Source organism: Sardina pilchardus, chromosome 1, assembly GCF_963854185.1.
Source record: "Sardina pilchardus chromosome 1, fSarPil1.1, whole genome shotgun sequence".
In the NCBI taxonomy this organism is placed as follows: domain Eukaryota; kingdom Metazoa; phylum Chordata; class Actinopteri; order Clupeiformes; family Clupeidae; genus Sardina; species Sardina pilchardus.
Window position 1 is genome coordinate 41,500,279 of NC_084994.1, and position 23,572 is coordinate 41,523,850.

The following is a 23,572-nucleotide window of genomic DNA, read 5'->3' on the forward strand; positions in this document are numbered from 1 at the left end:
TGGTGGAGAAACTTGTCCTTCAGGCGTGCGTCTCTTTTCTCAAAGTGTAAGTTCTCTGCCCGTCTCTTGGGGTTTTTCTCTGGACTCGGGACTTTTATTACCTCAGTTGAGAAACTTTCAGGCGATATAAAGGGAGGTGTGTTAGAGTAAAAGGACCCGTTATAACCACACAGCTCTTTTGGAGTCGACAAACAGTGCTATTAGTATCTCTGTCTTTCTTTTTAATCTGACGTGAAAATGGCTTCCCCGGAATTGAATTTGTCGGGTTCTTTTCCAGTGCCACTTCATTACAGCTTTGGCTTCACCTTCTGCTTATGTGTGCCGCAAACAAAGCAGATGAGCTTTTCACGATTTCTGACAGACGGTGCAAAGATCTTTTTTTTTTTTTTTTACCCCAGTTTTGGAGGAAAGCACCAATTAAATCCAGGACATCTGGGCTCGGTGCACGACTGAAAACTAACTAGCGAAAGTTTGAGCTGTGGCAGAATCAGGACTTACTTTATTCCTCCTCAGCCACTCACCCTTACACACACACACACACACACACACACACAGACGGCACAAAAAAAAAACATAACTGTCAGAAGAGGCCGGCGCTTTGCTCAAAATATGGCTTCTCATAGTACGTCACATTTGGGCCATCAATGTCACCCGGCGTTCATAAATAAATCACGCTTTTGGAGCTTTTTTCTTTTTCCATCTCGCTACTCCGCTGGAAGCAGATTTCTGGGATGGAAAATGAGATTTGCCCGTTTCCTCCTGGGGGCTGGCAGGACTCCAGCTGCACCCAGATGCTGCTCAGTCTCGTGGCCTCCCGACGTGAGTTCTCATCTAGGCCTGGACCTGCTCCATATTCTGGGCACAGAGTATCACCAAGTCCCCGTCCCCCCCCTCTCCCCCTCCCCCTCCACAGCCCTCCCTGTCTCCCTCCCTCCATTGTCGTGACCTTATTTCTATGCTGTGATGCTGGAGTTGTTGTGCGATACATCTGTGAGATGAATGGCTTGATTTAAATAGGCACGCTTGACTCCAGACCCCCCCCCCCTCCACCATAACGTAATATGTATGTGCGGAATGTGCCGGAATGCGACAGCGTGCCTGTGGAGCGCGATGGTGTAGTGTGGTGAGTCGCCGCTCCATCACCGGCGGACGCCCTGGCGCCACAGTTCGGGCGCCGCTTCGATAATGACCGTTTCTCTCTCTCTCTCTCTCTCTCTCTCTCTCTCTCAGCTCTAGCGCCACTTGCTTGTTATTGTTAGCTTGCAGCACCATGAACAGGGGCAGAGGGGGGGGGGGGGGGGGCTTGCAGCACCATGAACAGGGGCAGAGGGGGGTGGAGGGGGGGTTGGGTGAAGAGCTGTCGCTCTTTGGACGAGTCTGTTGAAACCCATCCGTCGTCCCCTCGTGTTGTTTATGTAACCCCCCCCCCCCGACGGATGTGTTTACAAATTAGGTGCTGGAGAGGGGAGTAGGGAGGCAGGAAGGTTCTCTGTCAGTGCAAAGCCTGTCGGAGGCTTGCCTCTTCACCGACTCTGTGAAGGCGTTCCAGACGGCCATCGGAGTCATAAGTCTCCGGAATGCCTTCGTCGACCTCCGGCACGTCTTCGACGAGGAGTATCACTTTGACGACGAGAGCTTTGTGCGCGGCCGCCGCCTCATCACCCGGGGCCTTGCGGCCGCCAAGGCCAACATAAAGCAGGGAAGCCTCAAGGCGGCTCAGCGGGCCATAGGGGAGATCATGCACACTCTCCAGGTGAGACCACCCTGGCTTATAATTAGAGAACAGAAACGATCCACTCTAGTGTGGAATCGATCTAATCTGCTGTATTGGAACAATCTGAATCATTTGCTGAATGTCAACATTGGCAGTCATAGTATCTAATGGTCATTACTTTTGGCACCTTTTTGCCGCTCATTTGAAATATTTACATCAGTAATCCATAATGCAGCATGTGTTAAGTATGTATTATCCTAATCCATATCTGTTTTGAATATACATATGAGATAAGATGCATTATGTATTATTTTACTCATGATGTATCCTTTCCTCCTGCTTAGAAGCTGATGATACTTTAATCATTGATGGATAATTATGACCGCCGCTAGCACAGCTATGAAATAAGTGTATTTATGTGTACATTTAGTGACTGTACACCCATCAGCCTGCATATGGTGCTATTGAGCGAAGGGTTGCTGGTTAAGGATACCGTCACACTGACACACACACACACGTACGCACACACACATCCACAGATTCACACGCACAGACACACACACACACACAAGTATGCACACACACACATAGATACACGCACAGACAAACACACACACACAGACACATACACAGTCTTATACACAAAAGCAAACAAACATGCACACACTCATTTGCACATGAGCTGCAAGAGTAGGAGATATGCATATAGTTACAGGAAAAGCTGACAAGCGTCAATTTTTTTTTGTGGAAAGAATGTGCAGAACTAAGCGGCGGTCATATTGTGTACCGCTATGCGGTGCATCCAGTCTTTCTATAGCCGTGACAAATAAGCTTCTCATATCGTCCCCCATATCAGAATCTAAATGTGTGTGATGGTCAGGTGTAGTTGGCTATGATGGTGGTCAGCGTTTTGATAGGTCAGGTGTAGTTGGCTATAATGGTGTTCAGCGTTGTGATAGGTCAGGTGTAGTTGGCTATGATGGTGTTCAGCGTTGTGATAGGTCAGGTGTAGTTGGCTATGATGGTGTTCAGCGTTGTGATGGGTCAGGTGTAGTTGGGTATGATGGTGTTCAGTGTTCCAGAGTGTGGACCCATAGCAGGTGTTCATTTTCACTCACTTTTATGGCCCATGTGTCAACCAGTGTTGTTTTTGACTAAATGTCTGTCTGTCCATTCATCCATTCATCTTCTGCTTGTATGCTTTAGCATGTTATGGCCTAGAGCACATAATTTACAGACATATGGACCTGATCAGCAGATCAACTGTGCACATTTCATATACACGTTTTTTGTTTAATTTACCTTTTTATGTGCTAAAGCAAGAACAAGGAACAAGAACATGGAATGAAGTTAAATAAAACATTTTAATGTCTGTTGGCCCTTTTCCTACAAGGACACTGGTCATAGTCCTGCCCATTGTCATCAGCCTTTCTTTTTCTGGTCGAAGGCTTCTTTGGCATGTCTCTCTCCTCCGTGACTTGAACAACCACTGAGAAGTAGAGTGTGTGGTCCCAGTCATAAACTGAAAACCGCCACAGCCCCGGGATATCCTCTCTGCCAGAGTGTTGGATTGGAGTAAACACTTCGTAGAACTTCTGTCCATACACCGACACCTGGACACTGTACCGAGTAGTGGGGCCCAAATCGTCATTTCTCTCCCCCAGCTCTTCGGCGTGCCATGGTACTTGGAGGGCGGCAGGGGGCATCATCTGAGGCCTTTGTTTTTGCATAATAATCTGTGGCCGGTAGGCTGTGGCCTGTGAGTTCGGTTTGAAGACAGGGCAACTTGAGCCTGTGTAGGCTTTCCAGGCCTCTTTGACCGGATGGTTACCTGGGGATGGCTGGTAGGGGGCCCACAGGATGTTTAGGCTCGGGCGGTCAGCTGGAGGCACATAAACATGAGCACCTCTGAGCCTCTGGTGGAATGCTGGGATTCTATTTGCAATGCAGTGCAGCGTGTCCAAACTCAAAGGTTCATCTGGTCTCATATTGGTCACCACAGCATAGACCTCCTGTCTCAGGCCAGTTGATGAGCTGGTACCTACAGTATGGAGTATAGAAATGGGAATCAACTTAAGAAGCTTAAGGTGGTCTTAATACATTTTTACTACAACTAATATACTGTAGTTAGAAAGCTTCAAGTCAAAAATATTTGTTTGAATCATACCTTGATGATCAGGGTTGGATGGTACGTGGAAACAAAGTTTCAAGATGTAGCGATCATCATAATCAGCATACCGGTATTCCATGTTTTGTTATTTTGTGTAAAAGTAAAAGGTCTGGGAGAAGAATATCTGTGTGTCTCTCTGTCTCTCTATCAAGAGTTGTGTCTGATTTCTCACGAAAATTCTACTTTGCCCAGAATTCTTAATTCTTAGAATTCTTAGAGTTCTAGAATATCACCATGGCAACAAAGTGAATGCAAAAATTGAAAGTAAGCAAGTAGCCTAAAAGCAAAGATTCTAGAACAGAGCGCTGTTCTAGAATCTTTGCTAAAAGTGATGCTAAAATGGTGCTGGAAATGTAGCTTAGCCTAGGCAGTTTTTAATCAGGTTCACCATAATAAAGTTAGTGTATATATTTGTGTTTTGAAATGTAGCCTTAGCTATGAACAACATTTATTTTTGAGCAGAAAATTAGTTATTATTATTGGGCTATTTAAAGTTTAGAAAGCGAATTCTAAGAATGGATAAATGCTTGTCAAAAATGGCACCACCCTATACAACATTCACATGAGCTTCATCGCCTTTCTTTCTTTCCTTTTTTCTTTCTTTCTTTCTTTCTTTCTCTTTTTTTGCTTTTGTATAAAACTCATTGATTGTGTGTGGTACAAGTACATCTAAAGAAAAATAGATAGATGGCTAGATAAATATGTTTGTCGCCCCACCCTCACCAACACAAGTTCAAGGCCTCAAATGAAAAACTGAAATACAGTAGATGAAAACACTCATTGCCGATGTGCTACTTACACATAGACACTTCAGCAGAGGAGAGATTAGGGTAGCATGAATCTCTCAAGCTACATGTATTCTTTTTTTCTCTTTCTCATTCCATCACTCTTTATTTCTCTATTTGTCCTTTATTTCTCTATTTGTCATTCTCTAGTAAACTAAGATACATCCATACAAGCAAACAAATAATTCAGTTATTCTAGTTGATTGTCATATCATATGCAGCAACAGGTTTTCTTAACACATTATGTACCACATACATGTGTTATTCATGCACTTTGGTTACATTATTCAGTTGCTTGGCTGGTTCTGTGCTGTGTCTTTAAAACAGGTCATGCCTCTCTGTTTCTGTGTGTAATGGCATTTCAGGACTTCTACAGTCACAGCAACTGGATTGAACTGGGGAACAGGGATGCCTTCTCCACTCTTATCAGAGCAGACCTCGCCTTTGATAACATCGCAGGTACTGTAGATAGAGATCAAGAGCGAAACAGGTAGGACTCGGCTAGCACGCACAGTACAGTGGAACACGGATCAGGAGTGATGCAATCGGATGCAACACCAGAGTACAGTGAGCGTGGACTGGAGAAGGGGTTGTCATTTGTTTACTGTTTTTGTTTTTGTTTATTTCATTTGTAGGGTTTTTTTTTTTTTTTTTTAATCAGGCAGTAAAACGTTGTTGTTGTTGATTGTACAGTATTTTTTTTTGTGACCAGGCGGTAATATGTTTTTTGTTGTTGTTGTTGGATGTATTTTTTAACCAGACGTTAATACACCAACGTGCAGAAACTGTGTGGGCGACGACTGTGACAACAACGTCCTGGAGAGCATCATTGCAGAGCAGCAGCTGACCTCAGGGTACTTCAGCCTGACCTCCTTCTCCAAACCTGACGGTACAGTAGGCCCACACACACTCTGGACTTCTGTGGGGCCAGATAAAGATGGCTCCTATTTGTGTTTTTTTGTTTTTGTTTTTGGAAGAACCCAACCACACACACACACACACACACACACACAAACACAAACACACACACAAACACACACACACACAGACACACACAGACACACACACACACACACACACACACACACACACACACACACACACACAAACACGGTGTACGGTTGAGGGCAAGGCGTTTCATATGTCCTTTGCAACCACAATTTCTAATGTTCTACAAATGCGACAGACACACAACACAAACATGCGCGCCGTGTGCAAACACACACAGACACACACCAAGGGGAAAACAAATCCACAGTCCACTCTTGTTCAAATCATCCATAACGGCTCTGCAGAGCTCTATTTCCTGAGGTCCGACTCTTTATCTCCAACAAGACGTTTAGTGGCTGACCATACACTGCAGAGGATAACAAATGTCCGCTCTGGACTTTCTCTGGCTGCGGCGGCGCTACACGTGTCCACTCGGCGGTTATGAAAAGGGTCAGGCCTTTGGGGGACAAATGGCCGCCTCTCTATCTCAGCCTTATCCTCCTCTCTCCTTTTTTTCCCCTTCTTCTTCTCCCCTCCGTCGTCCATCCATCTTTTTTTTTTCCTTTTCCCGTCCACTCCCGCAGGGAAGTGCAGCCACGGGGGGTCTGTGGACCTGACGAGCCTGACGGAGCCGCGGGGGGGCATCAACAAAGACGGCGTGGACGCGGCCCACGGCAGCCTGCACGCCGACGCCGCCCGGGCGGCCGTCGCCGCCACCGTCCAGCTGCTGCAGGACGTCAGAGGAGCGGTGGGGGACGAGGACTTCCTGCGGTGGGTCACGCCGGGGTCAAACTCGCTCAGGGCTGACTATGTAGAGAGGGGGGGGGGGGGGGGGGATAATCCAGCCGTTTTAGACCGTGTTCAAGAGGAGGTAGAGTGTGTGATATCAACACATACAGTAAGGGTTGAATCATGTAGGGATAGTGACCTTATGCACTCATGGTACACTCTACTTAGTTTCTAGTGACATTAGCCATTTCAGATCTCTGAACCAGTATTGTTCTAGGCTATATAATCGGTCTCATATCTTATCATGGTTCTTCAGTTAATCATTTGTGAATTACGTTGATGGAAACCGAAGAAGATAATACTTTGTGAACAAAATGAAAAGAAAGCGATGAATAGACAGATTGACGTTCATGTTCTCACTTTTCACTCTTTTCCTTTTTTTCCAGTTTAATGGGCGTCTCTCGATCGACGTCGTCCTCTTCCTCGCTGGTTCTCTGCTTCGTGGTGGACACCACGGCGAGCATGGCCGGCGTCGTCACCGAGCTGAGGAGCCTAGCCGCCACCATCGCCAGCAGCGAGTCCAACAAGCCGTCCGTCTACATTCTTGTCCCCTTCAATGGAACGAGTGAGATACCGATACGCTAACAAGCACACTAAGTTATGCTAATAGACACATACCGCCATGTCATGTTGGCTGTTTATCAAATACTTTAAACACCTCACGCCTGACTTGGCAGATTGGCATCTAGGACAAGTCTCTGGGTGTTTGGTACATTATACCACCTTGCTAACACTCTTTAGAAGATCACACATGTGTGTGTAAATGTTATTTGATCTCAGGTGTGTCAGTTTGAAATGTTTGTGTCTCTGGTGTTCCCCCTTCTCAGGTGTTGGCCCGCTGATGAGGACGACGGACTCTGACGTGTTCCTATCTCAGATCAACACGCTGTCTGTCAGTGGAGCAGGCAACAGCTCTGAGCCCAGACAAAGCCTCTCTGCACTTCTGGTAACCTTACCCTGGCGTCTGGGTTACAATGTCATAGGCTGGGTATTGTGTTAGAGGCTGTTTGGTTCATTGGTCAGTGTGTACCATGAAAGACTGTTTAGAGTGATGGTAACCTTACCCTGGCGTCTGGGTTACAATGTCATAGGCTGGTTGGTTATTGTGTTAGAGGCTGTTTGGTCCATTGGTCAGTGTGTACCATGAAAGACTGTTTAGAGTGATGGTAGAAAATCCCATTCCCCATATACAGTTTGTGTATGTACAGTACATATATACAAAATATGTATGTTTATATAATATATATATATATTATATATATATATATAAAACAATGTAACAAGATCTAGAACAAGAACCTTAATTAAATCATTCTGTCTTTGTCTTTCAGCAAGCCCTTGCTGGAGTCCCAGATAGATCTGAGATCTTTGTCTTCACCGATGGTCCACCTGGAGACTCCCATCTGGAGAGTACTGTGACTGCCCTTATTGAGAACACCAAGTCTGTGGTGAGCTCACATAACTAACTGACAACATAACATCGTAACATGGCCGTCCTGTCAGTTACATAAAGTGTGTATATATTTAAGCAATAAGCCCCGAGAGGACGTTCTGTATTGTGAATATAGTACAGCTGAGGGGTGTTGTTAGGCACGAAGCGAGCGAGCGAAGCTGAGTGCCTTTAAACAACCCTCAGCTGACATTTAATCAAAGACCGGAACTATCTGTTGTATAAATATACTGTATATGTGACCCTGCACAGCAAAATCAGTCGCTAAACAAACGTCCGGGTTAACATGTTGAATTTCACATTTTCACATAATTCGACAGTATACAGTCTACAGTTTCATATCGTGAACTAATTTCACGGAAAAACATACGTTTTGACTGTTCAACCCTGTTTGACCCGGTGAAGATTCAACACATTAGCAGTCATTCCCGTTGTCCATGCCGCTTAAAAAGTTGATTTCTCCTCTTCTGGCATATCGTGACGGGAGAACCATTTCAACGTTGGATGCGGTTATCTTAACGATAGTTTCTGTAATACCTTCGAAATACGTAAAAGCTTAGTTTATGACCGTTCATGTGAGTACAATAACTTAATTTTTTTACCAGATTTTACCAAAGCGACTGGTTTCGCTTTGCAGGGTCACATATATCAATCCAAACTCTTCTCTCTCTTTCTCTCTCTGTCTCTGTCTCTCTCTCTCTCTTTCTCTCCCTCTCTCTCTCTCCCTCCCTCTCTCTCTCTGTATTATTTCCTGTATGTGCAGGTGAACTTCCTGTTGACGGACCTGAGCAGTGCGGAGACGGGTGACCTGTACCGGGTGCTGGCGCGGCTCTCCGGGGGGCAGGCGGTGGAGGTCACACAGCAGCAGCTTCCTCAAGCTCTCAGCCTCGTCACCGACGCTCTCAGCCCAACTCTGGTACGCACGCCTGCGCTCGCGCTTCATTTGATACAGTGCCCCATGTGCTACAAAGTGGTATTGCAACGGAAACTGCCTGGACCGGCGCTGGCTGCTTAGCATGCTAACTATAGTATAGCTATCTGTTTTCAAAATGGTGGATTCGTTGCATTTTGTTTTTTCTTGCCCATTTTTTAATGTTCAAACTTAAAATATACATATCCTCTTTTATGGTAGGCTAAAAGGGAAGGGTTGTTGTTGAGGATATAGAGTTAAGGTTTTAAGGTAAACTCCTAGCTAGTTAAAATTAGTGTCACTGCTATCATTAGTGGGAGAATTCAAATCTGTTAGATTTATAGAAAATGTTTTTGAAGAGTTTCAAGCATTGACTTGGAGGTCTTCAAACACATGCTAGTAGCTACACTAAACTACAGTACTCTACACTGAAGCTAAACTCAAATCAGTAGTCATCTTTGTCTAAGCTCAACTGTTCTGTGCTCCCAGGCAACGCTGATCCAGGTGGTCAGAGACCCGGGGGCCTCCGAGACGTTTTCCTTCACCGTGGACTCGTCAGTGCGGACGCTGCTTGTTTACATCACTGGAGACTCCCCGACGTTCACCATCACCAGTGCTTCAGGTGATCACATGAAGAAGAAAACTCTCTTAACAAAACTAAAGCAGATTGCTGTCTCAAACAAAATATTCAAAAATATAAAAATATACACAAATATTCACAGGTGCATTATGTGCCAACAGACTTCTATCTTTCTATCCAACTATGCTGTAGGATAATTAGCTTTTTGCCAACTATGAGCTCTGAGTCTAAACAAGTCTTCAAATCTGCATGAAAAACAGACATTTAGCGGACACTTTTATCCTACGCGCTTCGAGGAATGCTACGTAGAGATTTGTCATCGGTATGGGTGTACTCCCTCAGCATCAATCCTTTGACCTAGGCTTTGTATATTCTGTCAGGTGATTAATCGCATATACAGGAGAATACATATACAATCAGTACATGGTGCGATTGATTATTATTTCTACTGGCCCATTAAAATGAACTTTGACTCAGACCTCACGCAGGATGTTAAAAATAGCGTACTCTTTTATGTCACAATTACAGCCTCAGTGTGTGATTAAGTATGAGTGAGTAATTAAGCTCCAGTCATTAAGTATTGTGAAATATTCATGAAGTAAGAGTACACGGCCATTAGCTCACTCCATCTAAAGCCCTTCCCTCCCCTGTCAATACCATGGGCTATGGGGTGTGTGTGTGTGGGTGGGTGGGTGTGTGTCAGACTGATTGACGGGCATGCAGAATAATCCATGCAATGAATTCCTGATAAGTCTAGTAATGTGTCAGAACAGAGAGGGATTTCCATATATGGTAAGAGGGCCCATAGTTCACACAGCGATATTTGGTATAGAGCAACTAGTTATACGGTGTGCAGTTAGAATGCTCATATTCAACATGGTAGCACAACCTTGACCCTCTCTGTTGTTCAGTTCATCATTCTCTATCTCTCTCCCTCTCTCTGTTTTTCTCCCTCTCTCTCTGTTTCTATTTCTCTCTCTACACATTTTCTCTACACACGTGTGTGTGTGTGTGTGTGTGTGTGTGTGTGTGTGTGTGTGTGTGTGTGTGTGTGTGTGTGTGTGTGTGTGTGTGTGTGTGTGTGTGTACTTATGTCCAGTTTCCTTGTGTCTGATAAGAGGTCACGATTTGTCCGTCCAGGTGCAACACAGAGGAGTCAGGAGTCCAGTGGACGTTTAGGCATCGTCCAGAACGTGGGCAACCTCCGCATCACCAGACTCAGCTCCCCACTTCAGACCGGCCAGTGGCAGATCAGCGTCCTCTCCTCCCTGCCGTACACACTCAAAGCTATTGGTGAATTACAAATTCAAATACGAACCGCTATAGATTACTGATTTAGTGTGCAAACAGCTCAAGAGCTCAGAGTTGTGTGCCTCAATTATAACTTTTCTGTGTTTTATTTGTTGTTGTTGTTGTCGTTTTTGTTATGTTTCGTTTTGTTTTTCTGCCTCAGGTGAGAGTTCAATAGATTTCTTCTTTGAGTTTGTGGAAGTCGTCCAAGATCCTCAACCTGGATTCACAGTTCTGGATAGCAGGCCACAAGCCGGTAGGAATATTGATGGTTTCTCCACACAATAACTCACTGTCCTGCTCAGAACAGCCTGAGTTGTTACGGTGGAATACAGTCTGGAGTGTAATACAAGTGGAAAACAAATGGAATACAAGATTTATTACCAATTTATTACAATCTTTTTGCGGTCTCGACTGCTCCTTGAAATTATTTATGCCTTCAAACAAACAGTCTCTCTTTTAAGCTGCCAGCATCTGTTTTATATTAAAATCTCTAAGAGTGTGTTTTAAAAGTTTTTCTAACTTCTTAAACTTCTAGGGGGGGAAAATTAAATTCATCAAGAAATTAGCACTGTCAAAATATTCAACTGATAAGTAAAGAATATGGAAAATGGTGAAACAAAATCTTGTATTTACCAATAAACAACAATGGGAAAAAATAGTCAAGCTTAAATCATCTGACTCTCCCTCCCTCCCTTCTCTCTCTCTTTCTCTCCCTTCACTCTCTCTCTCTCTCTCTCTCTCCCTTCTCTCTCCCTCTCTCTCTCTCTTATTCTCTCTCTAGCTGGTGATGTGTCTCTGTCAGTATCTGTAACTGGGGGCTCTGCTGTGAGTGTGACTGAAGTGACGGCAACACAGGTGTCAGGCAGCGGTGCGGTGCAGGGCACTCTGCAGCAAATGGCGACCGGCGACTACCTGGTGACCATGCGCGGCCTTCCAGCGGGACGCTTCTTCCTGCAGCTCAGAGGGCGAAACAGCTCGGCCTCCAACCAGGTCTTCCAGAGGCAGTCCTCCACCCAGCTCCTGACCTCCACCGTGGCTGTCACAGTAAGATGGAGAGGGTGATGGAGGAATACCCAGTGGTTATTATGTGTAGCACTAAACCTTGAAGTTACCTTAAAGTGTAAAAAAAAAAAAAGAATCACTCTACCGCACACTGACTTTTTGCTCACATTTTATTCAGAGTGAACCTTAAAGTGTGTATGGAAAATAAATAAATAAATACAATTAAGAGATACATCCTATTCATGGGTTTCATCAGGTCCCTCTCTACAGGTGGGATAATCAAGCACCATGCAGTCTGCATTCATAATCTAGGTGCTTGATTTTATACACCTGTGGAAAGGGATGAAATGTAGTGTAACTTCCTGAATATAACTTACATACACATATTGTTAACACTGTTTACTTTACCCATGGTAAACAGAAGCAACACCAACATTGGCTTAGTATGACTACTGCCATTTGAGACGAGAGCAAAATCCATATTCATTAGAGTGTCATGACTGTGCAATTGCCCAAGGGCCTCTGTTTCTTTCCATTTCTCACTAAGTCTAAATCTAAGTCAGCTCAGTTCTGTTTAATATTCATTACCGTGATTGAATTCAAATAATGACAAACACAGAGGATGTTCACACAGCTGTTATACCCCCCCTCCCATCCATTTATTATTATTATTACTTTATTGCAATCCTTTTGTCATTCATGCTGTACACATTTAACCAGTCTTTGCATGTATCCATACACATTGAATCAAATCATTTAATCCTTAATCAAAGGCTCAAGATGAAGGTGAATGGAGACCTGGAACAGACTTCAGTGTTCCATTCAATGTGACAGCGGCTAACAGCGCTGGCGGGACGGTCGCCGTTCGACAGTCCAACGACCGCGGCTTTGCCACGTCCTTCCCCAGCAACCTCACGGTGGGGTCAGGGGGCATCGCCGAGGGCAGCGGCACCCTCTCGGCCCCCTCGGACACCGCCTCAGGCACCGGTGTTGTCGTCGTCATTGAGGCGGACTCGCCGGGTGGCACCGACTTCAACTACGTGCTTGTGCGCTTGACCGTTACTGCTGAGGTAAATATATGTGTGGTCAGAGATCATTTAAGAGTTGTGTTACAGGCCCATCCCTATTCACATTCTATCTATGATCCTGTGTGTGCAGTGGGATTATTAAATGAAGGTATGTCCTATGTATGCTAGTTCACTAACTAACACTAACACAACAATAACCATAAATTAGCATGCTGTGGTATTTGCACTAAAAGTTGTTAAAGTGTACGTCTGTAATGCACTGGCTTTAAATACTTTTCTAATATCACTTTCAGCTGCTCACTAACTCTATATACATATACATGTAGCTCCTTTTGACTGGTACTTCACTCCATTCATAGTTACTGCTGCTACTTCATTCGTCTAATGTGACCTTCCCGTTTTCCAAGGTGACGGACATCACTGCCCCGACGTGCGAGACGGTCAGCGTGAACGCCAACTGCACGGGCAACTGCAGCCTGCGGACGTGGGAGTTCACGGCCACCGTGAGCGACGGCGCCGGCGGCTCCGGGGTGGAGCGCGTGTCCGTGCGCGACGCCAGGGGCACCCTCAACGCCACCACCACTCTGGGCGCCGCGGGCTTCAACGTCACGCTGGTCTCCTTCGCCACCACCTGCTGCTTCGGGGAGGTGGTGCTGGTGGTGGCCGACGCCGTAGGCAACGTGGGCACCTGCTTCATCTCGTCGGACGGCGGAGGACGCGCACTCAGCCTCTCTCTGCTACCTCTCTGGGTCAGCATGGTGAGTCTCACCGCGACTAGGACTTTATACAGTTAACAACAGGGGCACGCAGAGCACGGTCTGTTTGATACTACAGCACATGTTTTTTGTATTTGTTACGGAGATGACTTGAATGAAAAGAACATTCGGTGCCATATTATCTGATATTATCTGATTGTATTTTGATTTGGGCAGCTCAGTTTGAAACAGCACTAAAGTGGCATGATGTAAATATCTTAAATAAGTGGAAATATCTTATCCGCATCAGTATATTTTGATGTTACTAATTTTGTACCAAACTAGTTCTTATAAATGTAAAATATTGGGTCTCCATTAAACAGTAATTATGTCATCACTGAGCCGGTCTTCCTTTTCCCTTTCATTTGTAGTTATGCTTTCAAAACACCTGACAGGCGGATGGGAGAGGAGCCTCTCCTGTGATTAAATAATACATGGACATTTCCCCCCTTTCATCTGGCAGGAAATGAGATACAGATAACACCACGTGGTTGAGCACATCAGTGAATTCACTTCACGTCACTGAACTCTTTGAGGGTAATGTGTGCTAGTGAGCGTGTGGAGGGGGCTCCAAAGGGCCTTGTTAGCGGTTAGCCATCAGAAAGGGATTCTATCCTATCAAAGACTCTCCCGTTGTCCTTGTCTGGCCGTGACCCCAGTTAATGTTACCCAGCTACCCACTGTGTGGCACTGGCACACATCCATTCAGAAGAAAATGTATTCTACTGTCACCTTCTGTAGCTAAACTGGACTCTTTGAGCTTCAGGCTCTGGGGAAGGCTTGGAAAAATGGCAATTTGGTGACTAGAGAAGGCTTCTATGCCCTTTTTCCCGGACTACAAACAATGATGCAATTCTTCAGTTCTCCACCGAACCACCACCTACAGTGTTTGAAATCTCAGTAATGCGACTCTTGGGCCTTCAACCTTCTTTTCCTACCAAGAAACCAATACATTAGTGGGGGTGATCTTATAAGTGCCCAAATTAGACAGGAGAGGGCCAAAACTGTGACTATGGGGAGACACTTGGGTCTCTTCATTTGGAGAGCGAAATGTCCGCCCTTTTTTATTCCTCTACAGTACAGAAAAGTGTCAGTGGTGTCGTTTGAAACCTACAGGGATTTGTGTCTGCTTGTCAATGGGTAAGATAGTGCTTTCATAAGGCAAGGAGGAGCTGAGTCTGCCATTGTCATTGTGTTGTGTTGGAGTACACAACTCGTTTTCTGCGGTGGTGTTCTACAAATGACCTGAAAGGTAGTTTTTTTCTGTTAGAGCAATGCTACTCAATCTCAGGAAAAGTGAATTGAACTGATGTCTTTTCAGGGCTTGGAGAAGATCACAATACTCAGAAAATGCCAAAAACATACCGTGGAAATGATGTAGCATCATTGCTTAAAAGTCTATAAGCACTTTTCTTTTGGACAGTAAAGACATATAAAACCATGAATGTCAATAAACATTTCCCTCAAATAGACACTGATGGCTCGGAATGCTCTTACCTTGCTCACTTCTGATATGGAAAACGGCCAGAAATGGCAAAAAAATCTTTTTGACCATCTGCCAGGCATGCGGAATCCTCACCCACTCTCTTAACCTGCTCAGCTAACAACCTAATGCTTAAACTGATTGGCTGCCGATTTGGAGGGGGGAGCGTTGACACGGCCTATCGATTTTCTCTGCACTCATCCCCGTCAGACACCATTTTCTCGCACATCGTCAAAATTTCAGAGAATAATTGATCCGCCATCGGCATGGGAGAGGATGATGTTTTTCCGTCCCCGAGTTTGCAATGTCGCCCTGCCGGGGCTCCAATGTGTCAGTTTCGCTCTTTAAAAATTCATGACGCCGTTGATGGCTTGTCAGCCCTCGTCACAATAGTGGATCATCTTTCCCTTTTATTGTCATCCAGAGCCCAGAGTGTAAACAGCCACTCTGTGGGGAGTCTCAAGCTTCAGCCACATCACTGGGATCTTAACTCGTGGCCTATTGTCTGTTCCCACAGCAGTATTTTTAAACTGTATCCTGTAATCACTGATGTCTCCCATAAGTCACACTCATAAGACCAGTCTCCCACTCGTCTATAAAAAAAGCTGTCAGACTACATTTGCATTTGCATTTGTTTTGTTGACATACTGTATCAACAGGGTCTACATAATTATCAGGTAATAATGTTCTCAGCGCCCATATTGTTGACATAGCCAATGCATAGATAGGCCTATTTAATGCAGCTGTCAACTGTGAAGTGTGACAGCGCCAGTATTATCACTGTGTTTTTTTTACAAAACGTGATGTGATGGTCAGGCGTATTATGTTGTGTAATACATGGCTGTTCTAACAACAGGAAAGAGCCGTAGAGTACTGGAAGGGAAGGCGGGAACTGAGCCATTGCAGGAGAGACTTGTGGTTAGATAGGATAAATAGGCCAAACTTTCAGCCAAGTTCATTGCCGCTATTATCGTATTAGTATTAGTAATACTATATTGTCCTCTTATCTGTGAGCTTAGATTAACCAGATCACCCCAACACATATGGGAGAGATTAAGCTATTAGGCTACTGTGCTGTGGTCATGTCAACAATATGACAATGGTGTGTTTGCAAATAAGCCCTATTGTAGCCTCATATTCAGTGTTCTCTCTCCTTTACACACACACACACACACACACACACACACACACACACACACACACACACACACACACACACACTCACACACACACACACACACCTTGAACTGTGGTTATTCTGTGTCTGTTGCACATGTATCCATGGTGTCAGACACAGTCACTAGGAGTCACATATTGATCTTGGGACTTGGCCTAAAGCGATGTATGTATGAGTCGATCGTGCTATGTTTTCTTCAAGAGCCATGGACAGCTGGAGAAACCTGGTGAGACTTGTAAGTGCAAAATGATTCATTCACTCTGTGTGTGTGTCTGTGTGTGTGTGTGTGTGTGTGTGTGTGTGTGTGTGAAGTGTGTGCTTGTGTTGTGCACATGTACTGTATTTCAGTCCTGTGTGCGTGCGTGCGTGTGTGTGTGTACTGTATGTGTGAGAGGGAAATGGAGTGACAGAAGCCCCACCACATCATATTGATCTGTGTTGGTGTGTGTCACTGAGTGCAAGTTAAGCCACCTCCCTTGTTTATTCCTATCAGGTGTCGTGACAGCTCTGGGTCAGGCGTGTGAGGTGGCTCCAGTGGAAACGATCAATGCATATAAGCACACACACATAAACACACACAAACACCAGCCCTCTGGCCCTCCTGTGTAAAACGGGTGTGACAGCGAGCCCTAGCTAGGGGTCTTGATTGGAATCTTGCCCCTGACGTCTCCAAGGTAACCTCCTCTGTGGCCTGCCCAAACCTGTGGGCTAACATCGAGCAAAAGAAGGCACACCATTTTTTATTTCCTCCTATATTTTTTTTTTACTCTCCCCTCTCTTTTTCTCTCCTCTCACTTTCGATTGGGAAAAAAAGCCTTGGGCATGTTGCTCCCAGAATACTAAACAAGCTGAATCCCTCAGAGAGTGCAGGCAACACATATTTATTAATTTAGCTACCTGTTTTAATGAGCTATTACTCCAACCATTTCAGTGTCCTTGGGGGCTAAGGTCCTGGACCCTGCCAAAAACGAATAAGCAATTACTGGTGGCTTGTGTAAAAAAAAAAAAAAAAGAGGACCATATTTTTGTTTAGAAATAACTGGTGTAAATGTAAAATACATACAGGGATACTGTACTGTAAGTACACTTCAGTGAGTATACTGTATGTACAGTATGTTCAAAAAGACCACAATGTCTGACATAATTCCATCACACGTCTGTGTGCCAAAAGGGCCTATTGCAGACAACCTGAAAGGGCTGCATTATTTTGCCTTTCCCTGAATGAGCTACAGTGTGAACCTGTATTACTTTAGATAGACATATTTTACCTTTATTAACCTTTGCCTTCCATACTAAAATCCAGGGGTAACATGTCTGGCAAAGCCAGCCACCAACTTCAACAAGTTACTAACCACTCACCTTAACTAAACTTAACTGGAAATTGTCACGTCATTTTTCAATTTAATCGTAAATCTGACGTCATGAATGAATGACTGTTTATGGATTTTTTTTACATTTAAGACATCCGCTAATATCGTCACATCAAAACACTCTTCCTAAGTAAAGATCACAGGGAAAGAATAGTTCAGAACTCTTCTATTTATTAACAAACCAACCTAACGTATGTTGTCATCCATGAGCCAGACAAGTGGTTGGCTAAGGTACCGTTGACCATCTTATAACGTCCCTTGGTAGAAGTCATCATGAAAAGATCCCATTTAACCTTATTCTTATTGAGTTCCCAGTAGTGCTTGGCCTTCCCTGATTGTCTCACCATTGATAGTCCCCACATCAATTGGTCCTTAGAAACTGCCGTCAAATGGCCAAGCTTCTTGTCTGCTCTCTAGAGTCTTACCCCTACTCTTAAGTCTCTTAGCCCTCTGGAGCTGTCCAAAGTACCATGATCTGAGTGAAGTTTTCAGTAAGAAGACAGTCACATCACTGCCTCCTCACACTTGTCGTTTGGGTTAACGAATGCCCCAGCTGTTTTCCACGTGCTCATCATTGACATCCTGAGGGATGTGTTGAACTGGTCCATCTACTTGGATGACATCCTGGTGTTCTTGAAGTCCCTACTACATGACTATGTCCATCATGTCACAATCATTCCAAGTGGCTGAATAACCATCCCGTCTGAGACAGGACATTAGAGTTTGTGATGTCAAGTGTTCCATTGCTGTGTGTCCAAAACAAAAGCTCCCATGTCTTTCCCTATGACCTATACCTATAATTAAATGGCCCTCATACCACATCTCCATGGACTTCATTACAGGCCTCTCCCTCCCAGGGAGTCATTTTGGTTATTTTGGACCCTTTTCCCATTGTGTGCCACCAGGTTTCAGGATTTTTGGCCGTCCTCTAGATATAGTCTTTGATCACTGACCTCAATTCACTTCAAGGTTATGGAAGTCATTTTGTAAACTAATCTGGCCATGCCTATCCCACCTTCCATGTCTCTTGACCAGTTATCAAAAGCCCAGTGGTTTCTGCAACTAGATCCCAACCACCTCCTAGAATTATTGATATTGACCCAGTTTATACAATTAACTTCCTCCAAGATCGAGATCTACGATAACGTCGACTGGGAGGTGTATGGCCCAGAGATTCGGTCCTTAGGTCCAGCTTTAGACATTCTGCATGGATATAATCAAAGATTTCCACCAGAGACATCCTGATCGCTCCAGAATTATCATCAGGAGACGTTCATAGGTAGGGTTCCTGCAATGGCTTTTGTGACTGTTCTGTCTTGGTTTGGTGTTTGTCACATGTTGAGATCACATGTTTAGCTCACCCTTCTCATTACTGAAATATGATTTTCATCTGAGCCTTTTCCTATGCCTATTTAATCTTCGCATCTTTAGTTGGCACTCTATTTTAGAGCAATCCTAGTGATGAAGCTATGAGTTATGCTATGAGTTTTTCTTGAATGTTCTGTTGTTGACCCTTTTGGGCTACTGTTTTTTTTTTACATGTTGGCTGATTCTGACTGCATACGGGATTTTGAGCTGTTGCCTGGTTTGTATCACTGGATTTGTGTTTTTCTGGCTGCTTGGGTATTTCAGTAGTAAACTGTACTTGTAAAACTGTACTGGCATTTTTGATCCATTGGACTGTTTGTTAGCACAGCATCACTCCTTCTCCATCTCTGTCTCCCTCTATGTCATCATTTGACTCTCTCACTGTCTCTCTCCCATGCAGTTTGTTCTGTTTCTCTCCTCCATCTCTCTCTCTCTCTCTCTCTCTCTCTCTCTCTTGTTCTTATCATACCTGCTCCATTACTTTCCCCCTTCTTCTTTCCTCTCTCTTTCCTCTCTCTTTTCTCTCTCTCTCTCTCTCTCTCTGTGCCAGCATGCCTTATTATTCGCCTTCCACTCACTCGCAGTTCATTTTAATGATCACCATTTCTCGTGGTCTCCAGACCCCCTTCCTGGGGCCGCTGCCATTCTCTCTCTCTCTCTCTCTTCCCCCTCTTTCTCTCTCCCTCTCTCTCTCTCTGCCTCTGCCTCACTCCTACCATTTCTGTCACTACTTTTTCCTCCTCTCCAACCAACCCCAGCCTTCACCACCTCCTCTCCCCATCATCCCCATCACCATGCCTTCCCACAGAATCGGAGATGAGAGCGAGATCTGAGGCGCGGGCCATCGGGGAGCTAATCTGTGAGTCGTGATTACTGGGGAGACCAGAGGAACGGTGGGGGGTTGGAGTGGTGGAGGTATAGGGGTGGTGGAGGGGGGAGTGAGATGGTGAGAGGAGAGCAAGAGAAGAAGAAAGACGGAGGAAGGGCATTGGAAGACCAAGGGAAAAGTTGAAGACGTGTGTGTGTGTGTGTGGGGGGGGGGGGGTGGGTTAGAGTGTTGAGGGAGGGAGGTTGTGAAGTTTTGAGATGGAGAATGAGAGTGGAGAGGGAACAAGCAGGAGAGGCCAAAGAGGTTGAATAATAATTGGATGACAACACAGGAAGGAAGGGGAAGGGGAAGGCGACAGCGGAACGAAGGACGCGTGCAGATTTGTAGTCCGTCCGCTCCTCTGATAGAGGACAAAAACAAGGAAGATCAAGGAGTTGGAGCTATTTTTTGGACTATTTCTGTTTGCTCTACACTTCTGAAAAGTAGAAACTAGTTTCAAACCATTCTCAAAGGCACACACACGCACGCGCACACACACACACGCACACACATCAGAGAAGAATTGACTCTGTGTGGCTGAGGAACCCAAATGTTCCGACCGAAAGGAGCTGCCTCCAGCTAAACTGACTGCTGTCCACACTAATTCAATCGTTGCCTTTGCTACTTCCGTCTCTTTGCCAGGAAGTGACTGACTTGAGTGTGTAAACCACATAACTCTGCTGACTCATTAAGATTTTAAGAAGGGGGGTGGGGGAGTAGTAAAAAAAAAGAATGAAATGATAACGCACATGAAAGCAAATACCTCGGCAAAGACTGGCAGCATTCTTTTTATTCCGCCTCCAAGGACAAAGTAGAAACCGAGAGACAGGAAGAAAGAAAGCAAGCACGAAAGCGAGCAAGAGGGAGAAGGAGAGAGCGAGAGAGAGAGAGAGAGGAAGAGAAAGGAGAGAGACAGAGAGCTGGAGGGCTTATCGGATAAAGCAGAAGCTCTGGTGGAATGGATGTCTTACAGGAGCAGAGGATACAAAATGCCAGTGGAATGAAAACGAGAGGAAGTGTGCCTAGCGAAGAGACTCGATCATTACCCAGGTCTTAGCAGTGGGATGCACTGCCGAGGAGCTTTAAAAACATTTTTGAAAAAAAACAAGTTTTTGCGTCACTCTCGTCAGTGCCCCACATTAAACTGATACTAGAGTGGCAGTAAGAAAGTGTTTGTCACTCTTATGCATTCTGTCTTATCCCGAAGACTGGAACTTTAAGCCTATATAAGGTGTGCAACTGTGAAGGTATGACGTGGGCATACTTTAGTGGTAAGACCTGAGAAGTGGTAGATATACTGAAAGCTGTAGTCACGTATTAGTATTTTGAGGCTTGAATACTTTTTATAGAATACTAAATACAGCGAGGCATTTCGTACATACTGTATGTATACAAAAGCTAAAATCCATAAGTATATAAATAAAGTCAAGCTAATATGTCCTCTTCCTCGTTATATATGCTATAACATCAGGGTTTCCCGCAGCGCTTTCCTGCTAAGGCGGCCGCCTTAACAACACAGGGCTGCCGCCTTAACTAGCGTCTTCAATAAATAAATAAATTAATAAATATATTATGTATAGTGATATTCGCCGTATTACTCTGTCATGTTTTCTCCCTGTCATTCCAAACCGTAGCCGCTAATCTCCCTTCTCTGTAGAACGCATACAAAAAATAAACTTTTTCAAATCGAGTTGGCCTATGCGCTCAGGCGACGCGCTCATACAGCATGAGTATTTGATATCAGGTCAGGTGCCACTGCCACGCATATCTCAGAGTGACTGCGAACACAAATAGCCTAAACCTAGCTAGATTTGACGACTCTCACAGGAATGGTTCTCCGTTGAATCTACCAAATGTGTGGGATGAGCGGCATAAAAGATAAAGCGCAACACTTTTGAGCGCTTAATCTTTTTTTTATCACTCGTCTACTATGAATGCATAACCCACTGCATCTTGTAATGTGACAAACACTTGTGCCATCTAGCCTACAGCTAACAACAACTTGTGACGGCTATTCATTCACGTGTTGTAAAATACTGAAATTGTGAGGTTTACACAGGCTAGTTTAAACTTTAAACTGTAGCCTCTTGTCTCCCGTTTCATTCATCCCGACCGGGCGGGACGCACGTTTCCGTTTTGTAGAAATAATTCCTGAATGTTTTTGTTCAGAGCTGAACATGCAACTGTATATGACAGATGACAGATTTGGGTGCTAGAGACAAAATATTAGCGTTCAATGCGGTACGATCTCGCTAATTATGTTTTAAAAAGCATTAAAAACGTTCCGGCTCTCTTATGCTATATGAGCAACAGGCACGCACAATATACAGCTTCAATCAAAGAATTAGGCAAACTGTTCAATTATGAACTAGCTCTAACTTAATTAAAAGCTTTTTAATGAAGACGAAGAGTGCCTTGGATTTCTTCAAAACTTTTCAATCAAAGAATTGCAGCTTTAGGCTACTAAATCACAATTCACTAACTTTACCATACAGTCGCAATGTTACATTTTCATACAGTTTCATCTTTATTTCATGGTATATTCTAAAATATCCACCATTACAAATATTCTTGGTTTTAATAGAATATTATAATATTGACTGGCTTTAAAATATATCCTATGGTGCTATGCTGAGCAGTGCAAATGTTTTGAAAGATACAAAAGGCCCTGTATTGGAGTTGTAAACTTACACTTTTAAGGTATAATATTGTCTAAATTGTGTTAATGATGTTTAATTGGTTGCTGATACAATTAAATCTGATACAATGAATGTGAAATCCAGGTATATTGCTGTCATTACTGTCAAAATTCAACATTTTTAACATTAATGAAATGCTGACAGCCTACTAAATTTTTAGGCCTACTTCAGCTGACCTCCTTGTCTTAAAGTAAATCAGAAAAGAAGTTATTTAGACAAGTGTGTGCTAGACTGCTCCTGTAGCCAACAATCCCCTCTCTACCCTTTGGGAATTGAACTGTTATATGATCCTTGGTGATGTAAATTATGAAAACCTCTTTCTTTGGTTGGTCTTGATGCGGCCTTGACTCCTTTAAGACTCGGATTCGACTCCAACTTGCTTCCTAAAAGACTCGGTCGTTGTCACTCGGTCTCGGCTGCAGTTAAACCAACGGTCCCCCCCCCCCCCCCCCCCCCCCCCCCCCCCCCCATCGTAGGACAGTGGCGGCGATGCGGCGGGGACGCTACGGCGACGCCCCCTTCCCCTGGACAGACACCACCTTAACTAACAAATTTTCTGGGGGAAACCCTGAACATGATTGTTACATTGTATTAGTTTAGTGTTATTGGGTTTAAGTTGTATCTCTGCTCATTCTGATATTCGTTGTGCATTACAGTCTTTTCTCCAAAGGTGACGTGGAGGGAGGGGGCCCAGCAGATTATAGGAAGCTGAATGTATGGTGCGGACCTTTGGGGGGAGTTATTTGTTATCTCCCCACACAGAGGGAGGAATCAGAGCTAATGAACTCTGGGAGCTCCCTCTAAATGCTGATTCCAATGAGGCTCAATGAGTATTTTTTTTCTATACGTGTGTGTGTGTGTCTGTGTGTGTGTGTGAGAGAGAGAAACAGAATGTGTGTGTGTGTGTGTGTGAGGTGCATAGATTGTGCATTTGTGTGTTTGCGTGTGAGTGAGAGAGAGAGAAGTGCAGAGAGTCTATATGTGAGAGGTGAAGATAGCCTATGTGTGAGAATTACAAAGATTGTGTGTGTCTGTGTGTGTGTGTGTGTGTCTATGCCAAATGGATGACACAGTCCAAGTCCAAGAGAAGTAAAATGAAAGTGGTGCATGACTCAGGCCTGGGGGTCCTGTTTCTCTCTCT

General features: G+C 44.5%; 2 protein-coding genes across 2 annotated transcripts; one reads left to right on the forward strand and one right to left on the reverse strand.

Moving 5' to 3' along the window:
• The first annotated feature begins 1,084 nt into the window (after window positions 1–1,084).
• LOC134078945 (von Willebrand factor A domain-containing protein 7-like) lies at window positions 1,085–13,807 on the forward strand. The gene is made up of 15 exons (XM_062535113.1): window positions 1,085–1,165; window positions 1,454–1,753; window positions 5,035–5,128; window positions 5,430–5,558; window positions 6,244–6,430; window positions 6,835–7,013; window positions 7,276–7,394; window positions 7,780–7,896; window positions 8,662–8,814; window positions 9,298–9,430; window positions 10,529–10,681; window positions 10,842–10,934; window positions 11,463–11,725; window positions 12,457–12,753; window positions 13,119–13,807. The coding sequence occupies exons 1-15, from the start codon at window positions 1,085–1,087 to the stop codon at window positions 13,503–13,505; spliced, it is 2,685 nt and encodes an 894-aa protein (XP_062391097.1). The 3' UTR covers window positions 13,506–13,807.
• LOC134097640 (uncharacterized) lies at window positions 3,079–4,017 on the reverse strand. The gene is made up of 2 exons (XM_062550913.1): window positions 3,882–4,017; window positions 3,079–3,755 (listed from the first exon to the last, which is right to left on the reverse strand). The coding sequence occupies exons 1-2, from the start codon at window positions 3,961–3,963 to the stop codon at window positions 3,079–3,081; spliced, it is 759 nt and encodes a 252-aa protein (XP_062406897.1). The 5' UTR covers window positions 3,964–4,017.
• Window positions 13,808–23,572: the final 9,765 nt, after the last annotated feature.

What these genes read in the sequence shown, in the direction of transcription:
- LOC134097640 (XM_062550913.1), bottom strand. Translation starts at nt 3,963, where the DNA reads ATGGAATACCGGTATGCTGATTATGATGATCGCTACATCTTGAAACTT. An exon ending in ATCCAACCCTGATCATCAAG is followed by an intron (nt 3,756 to 3,881) that starts GTATGATTCAAA and finishes TCCATACTGTAG; the next exon opens with GTACCAGCTCATCAACTGGC.
- LOC134078945 (XM_062535113.1), top strand. Translation starts at nt 1,085, where the DNA reads ATGCGACAGCGTGCCTGTGGAGCGCGATGGTGTAGTGTGGTGAGTCGC. An exon ending in GTACACACTCAAAGCTATTG is followed by an intron (nt 10,682 to 10,841) that starts GTGAATTACAAA and finishes TTTCTGCCTCAG; the next exon opens with GTGAGAGTTCAATAGATTTC. An exon ending in GGATAGCAGGCCACAAGCCG is followed by an intron (nt 10,935 to 11,462) that starts GTAGGAATATTG and finishes TTCTCTCTCTAG; the next exon opens with CTGGTGATGTGTCTCTGTCA.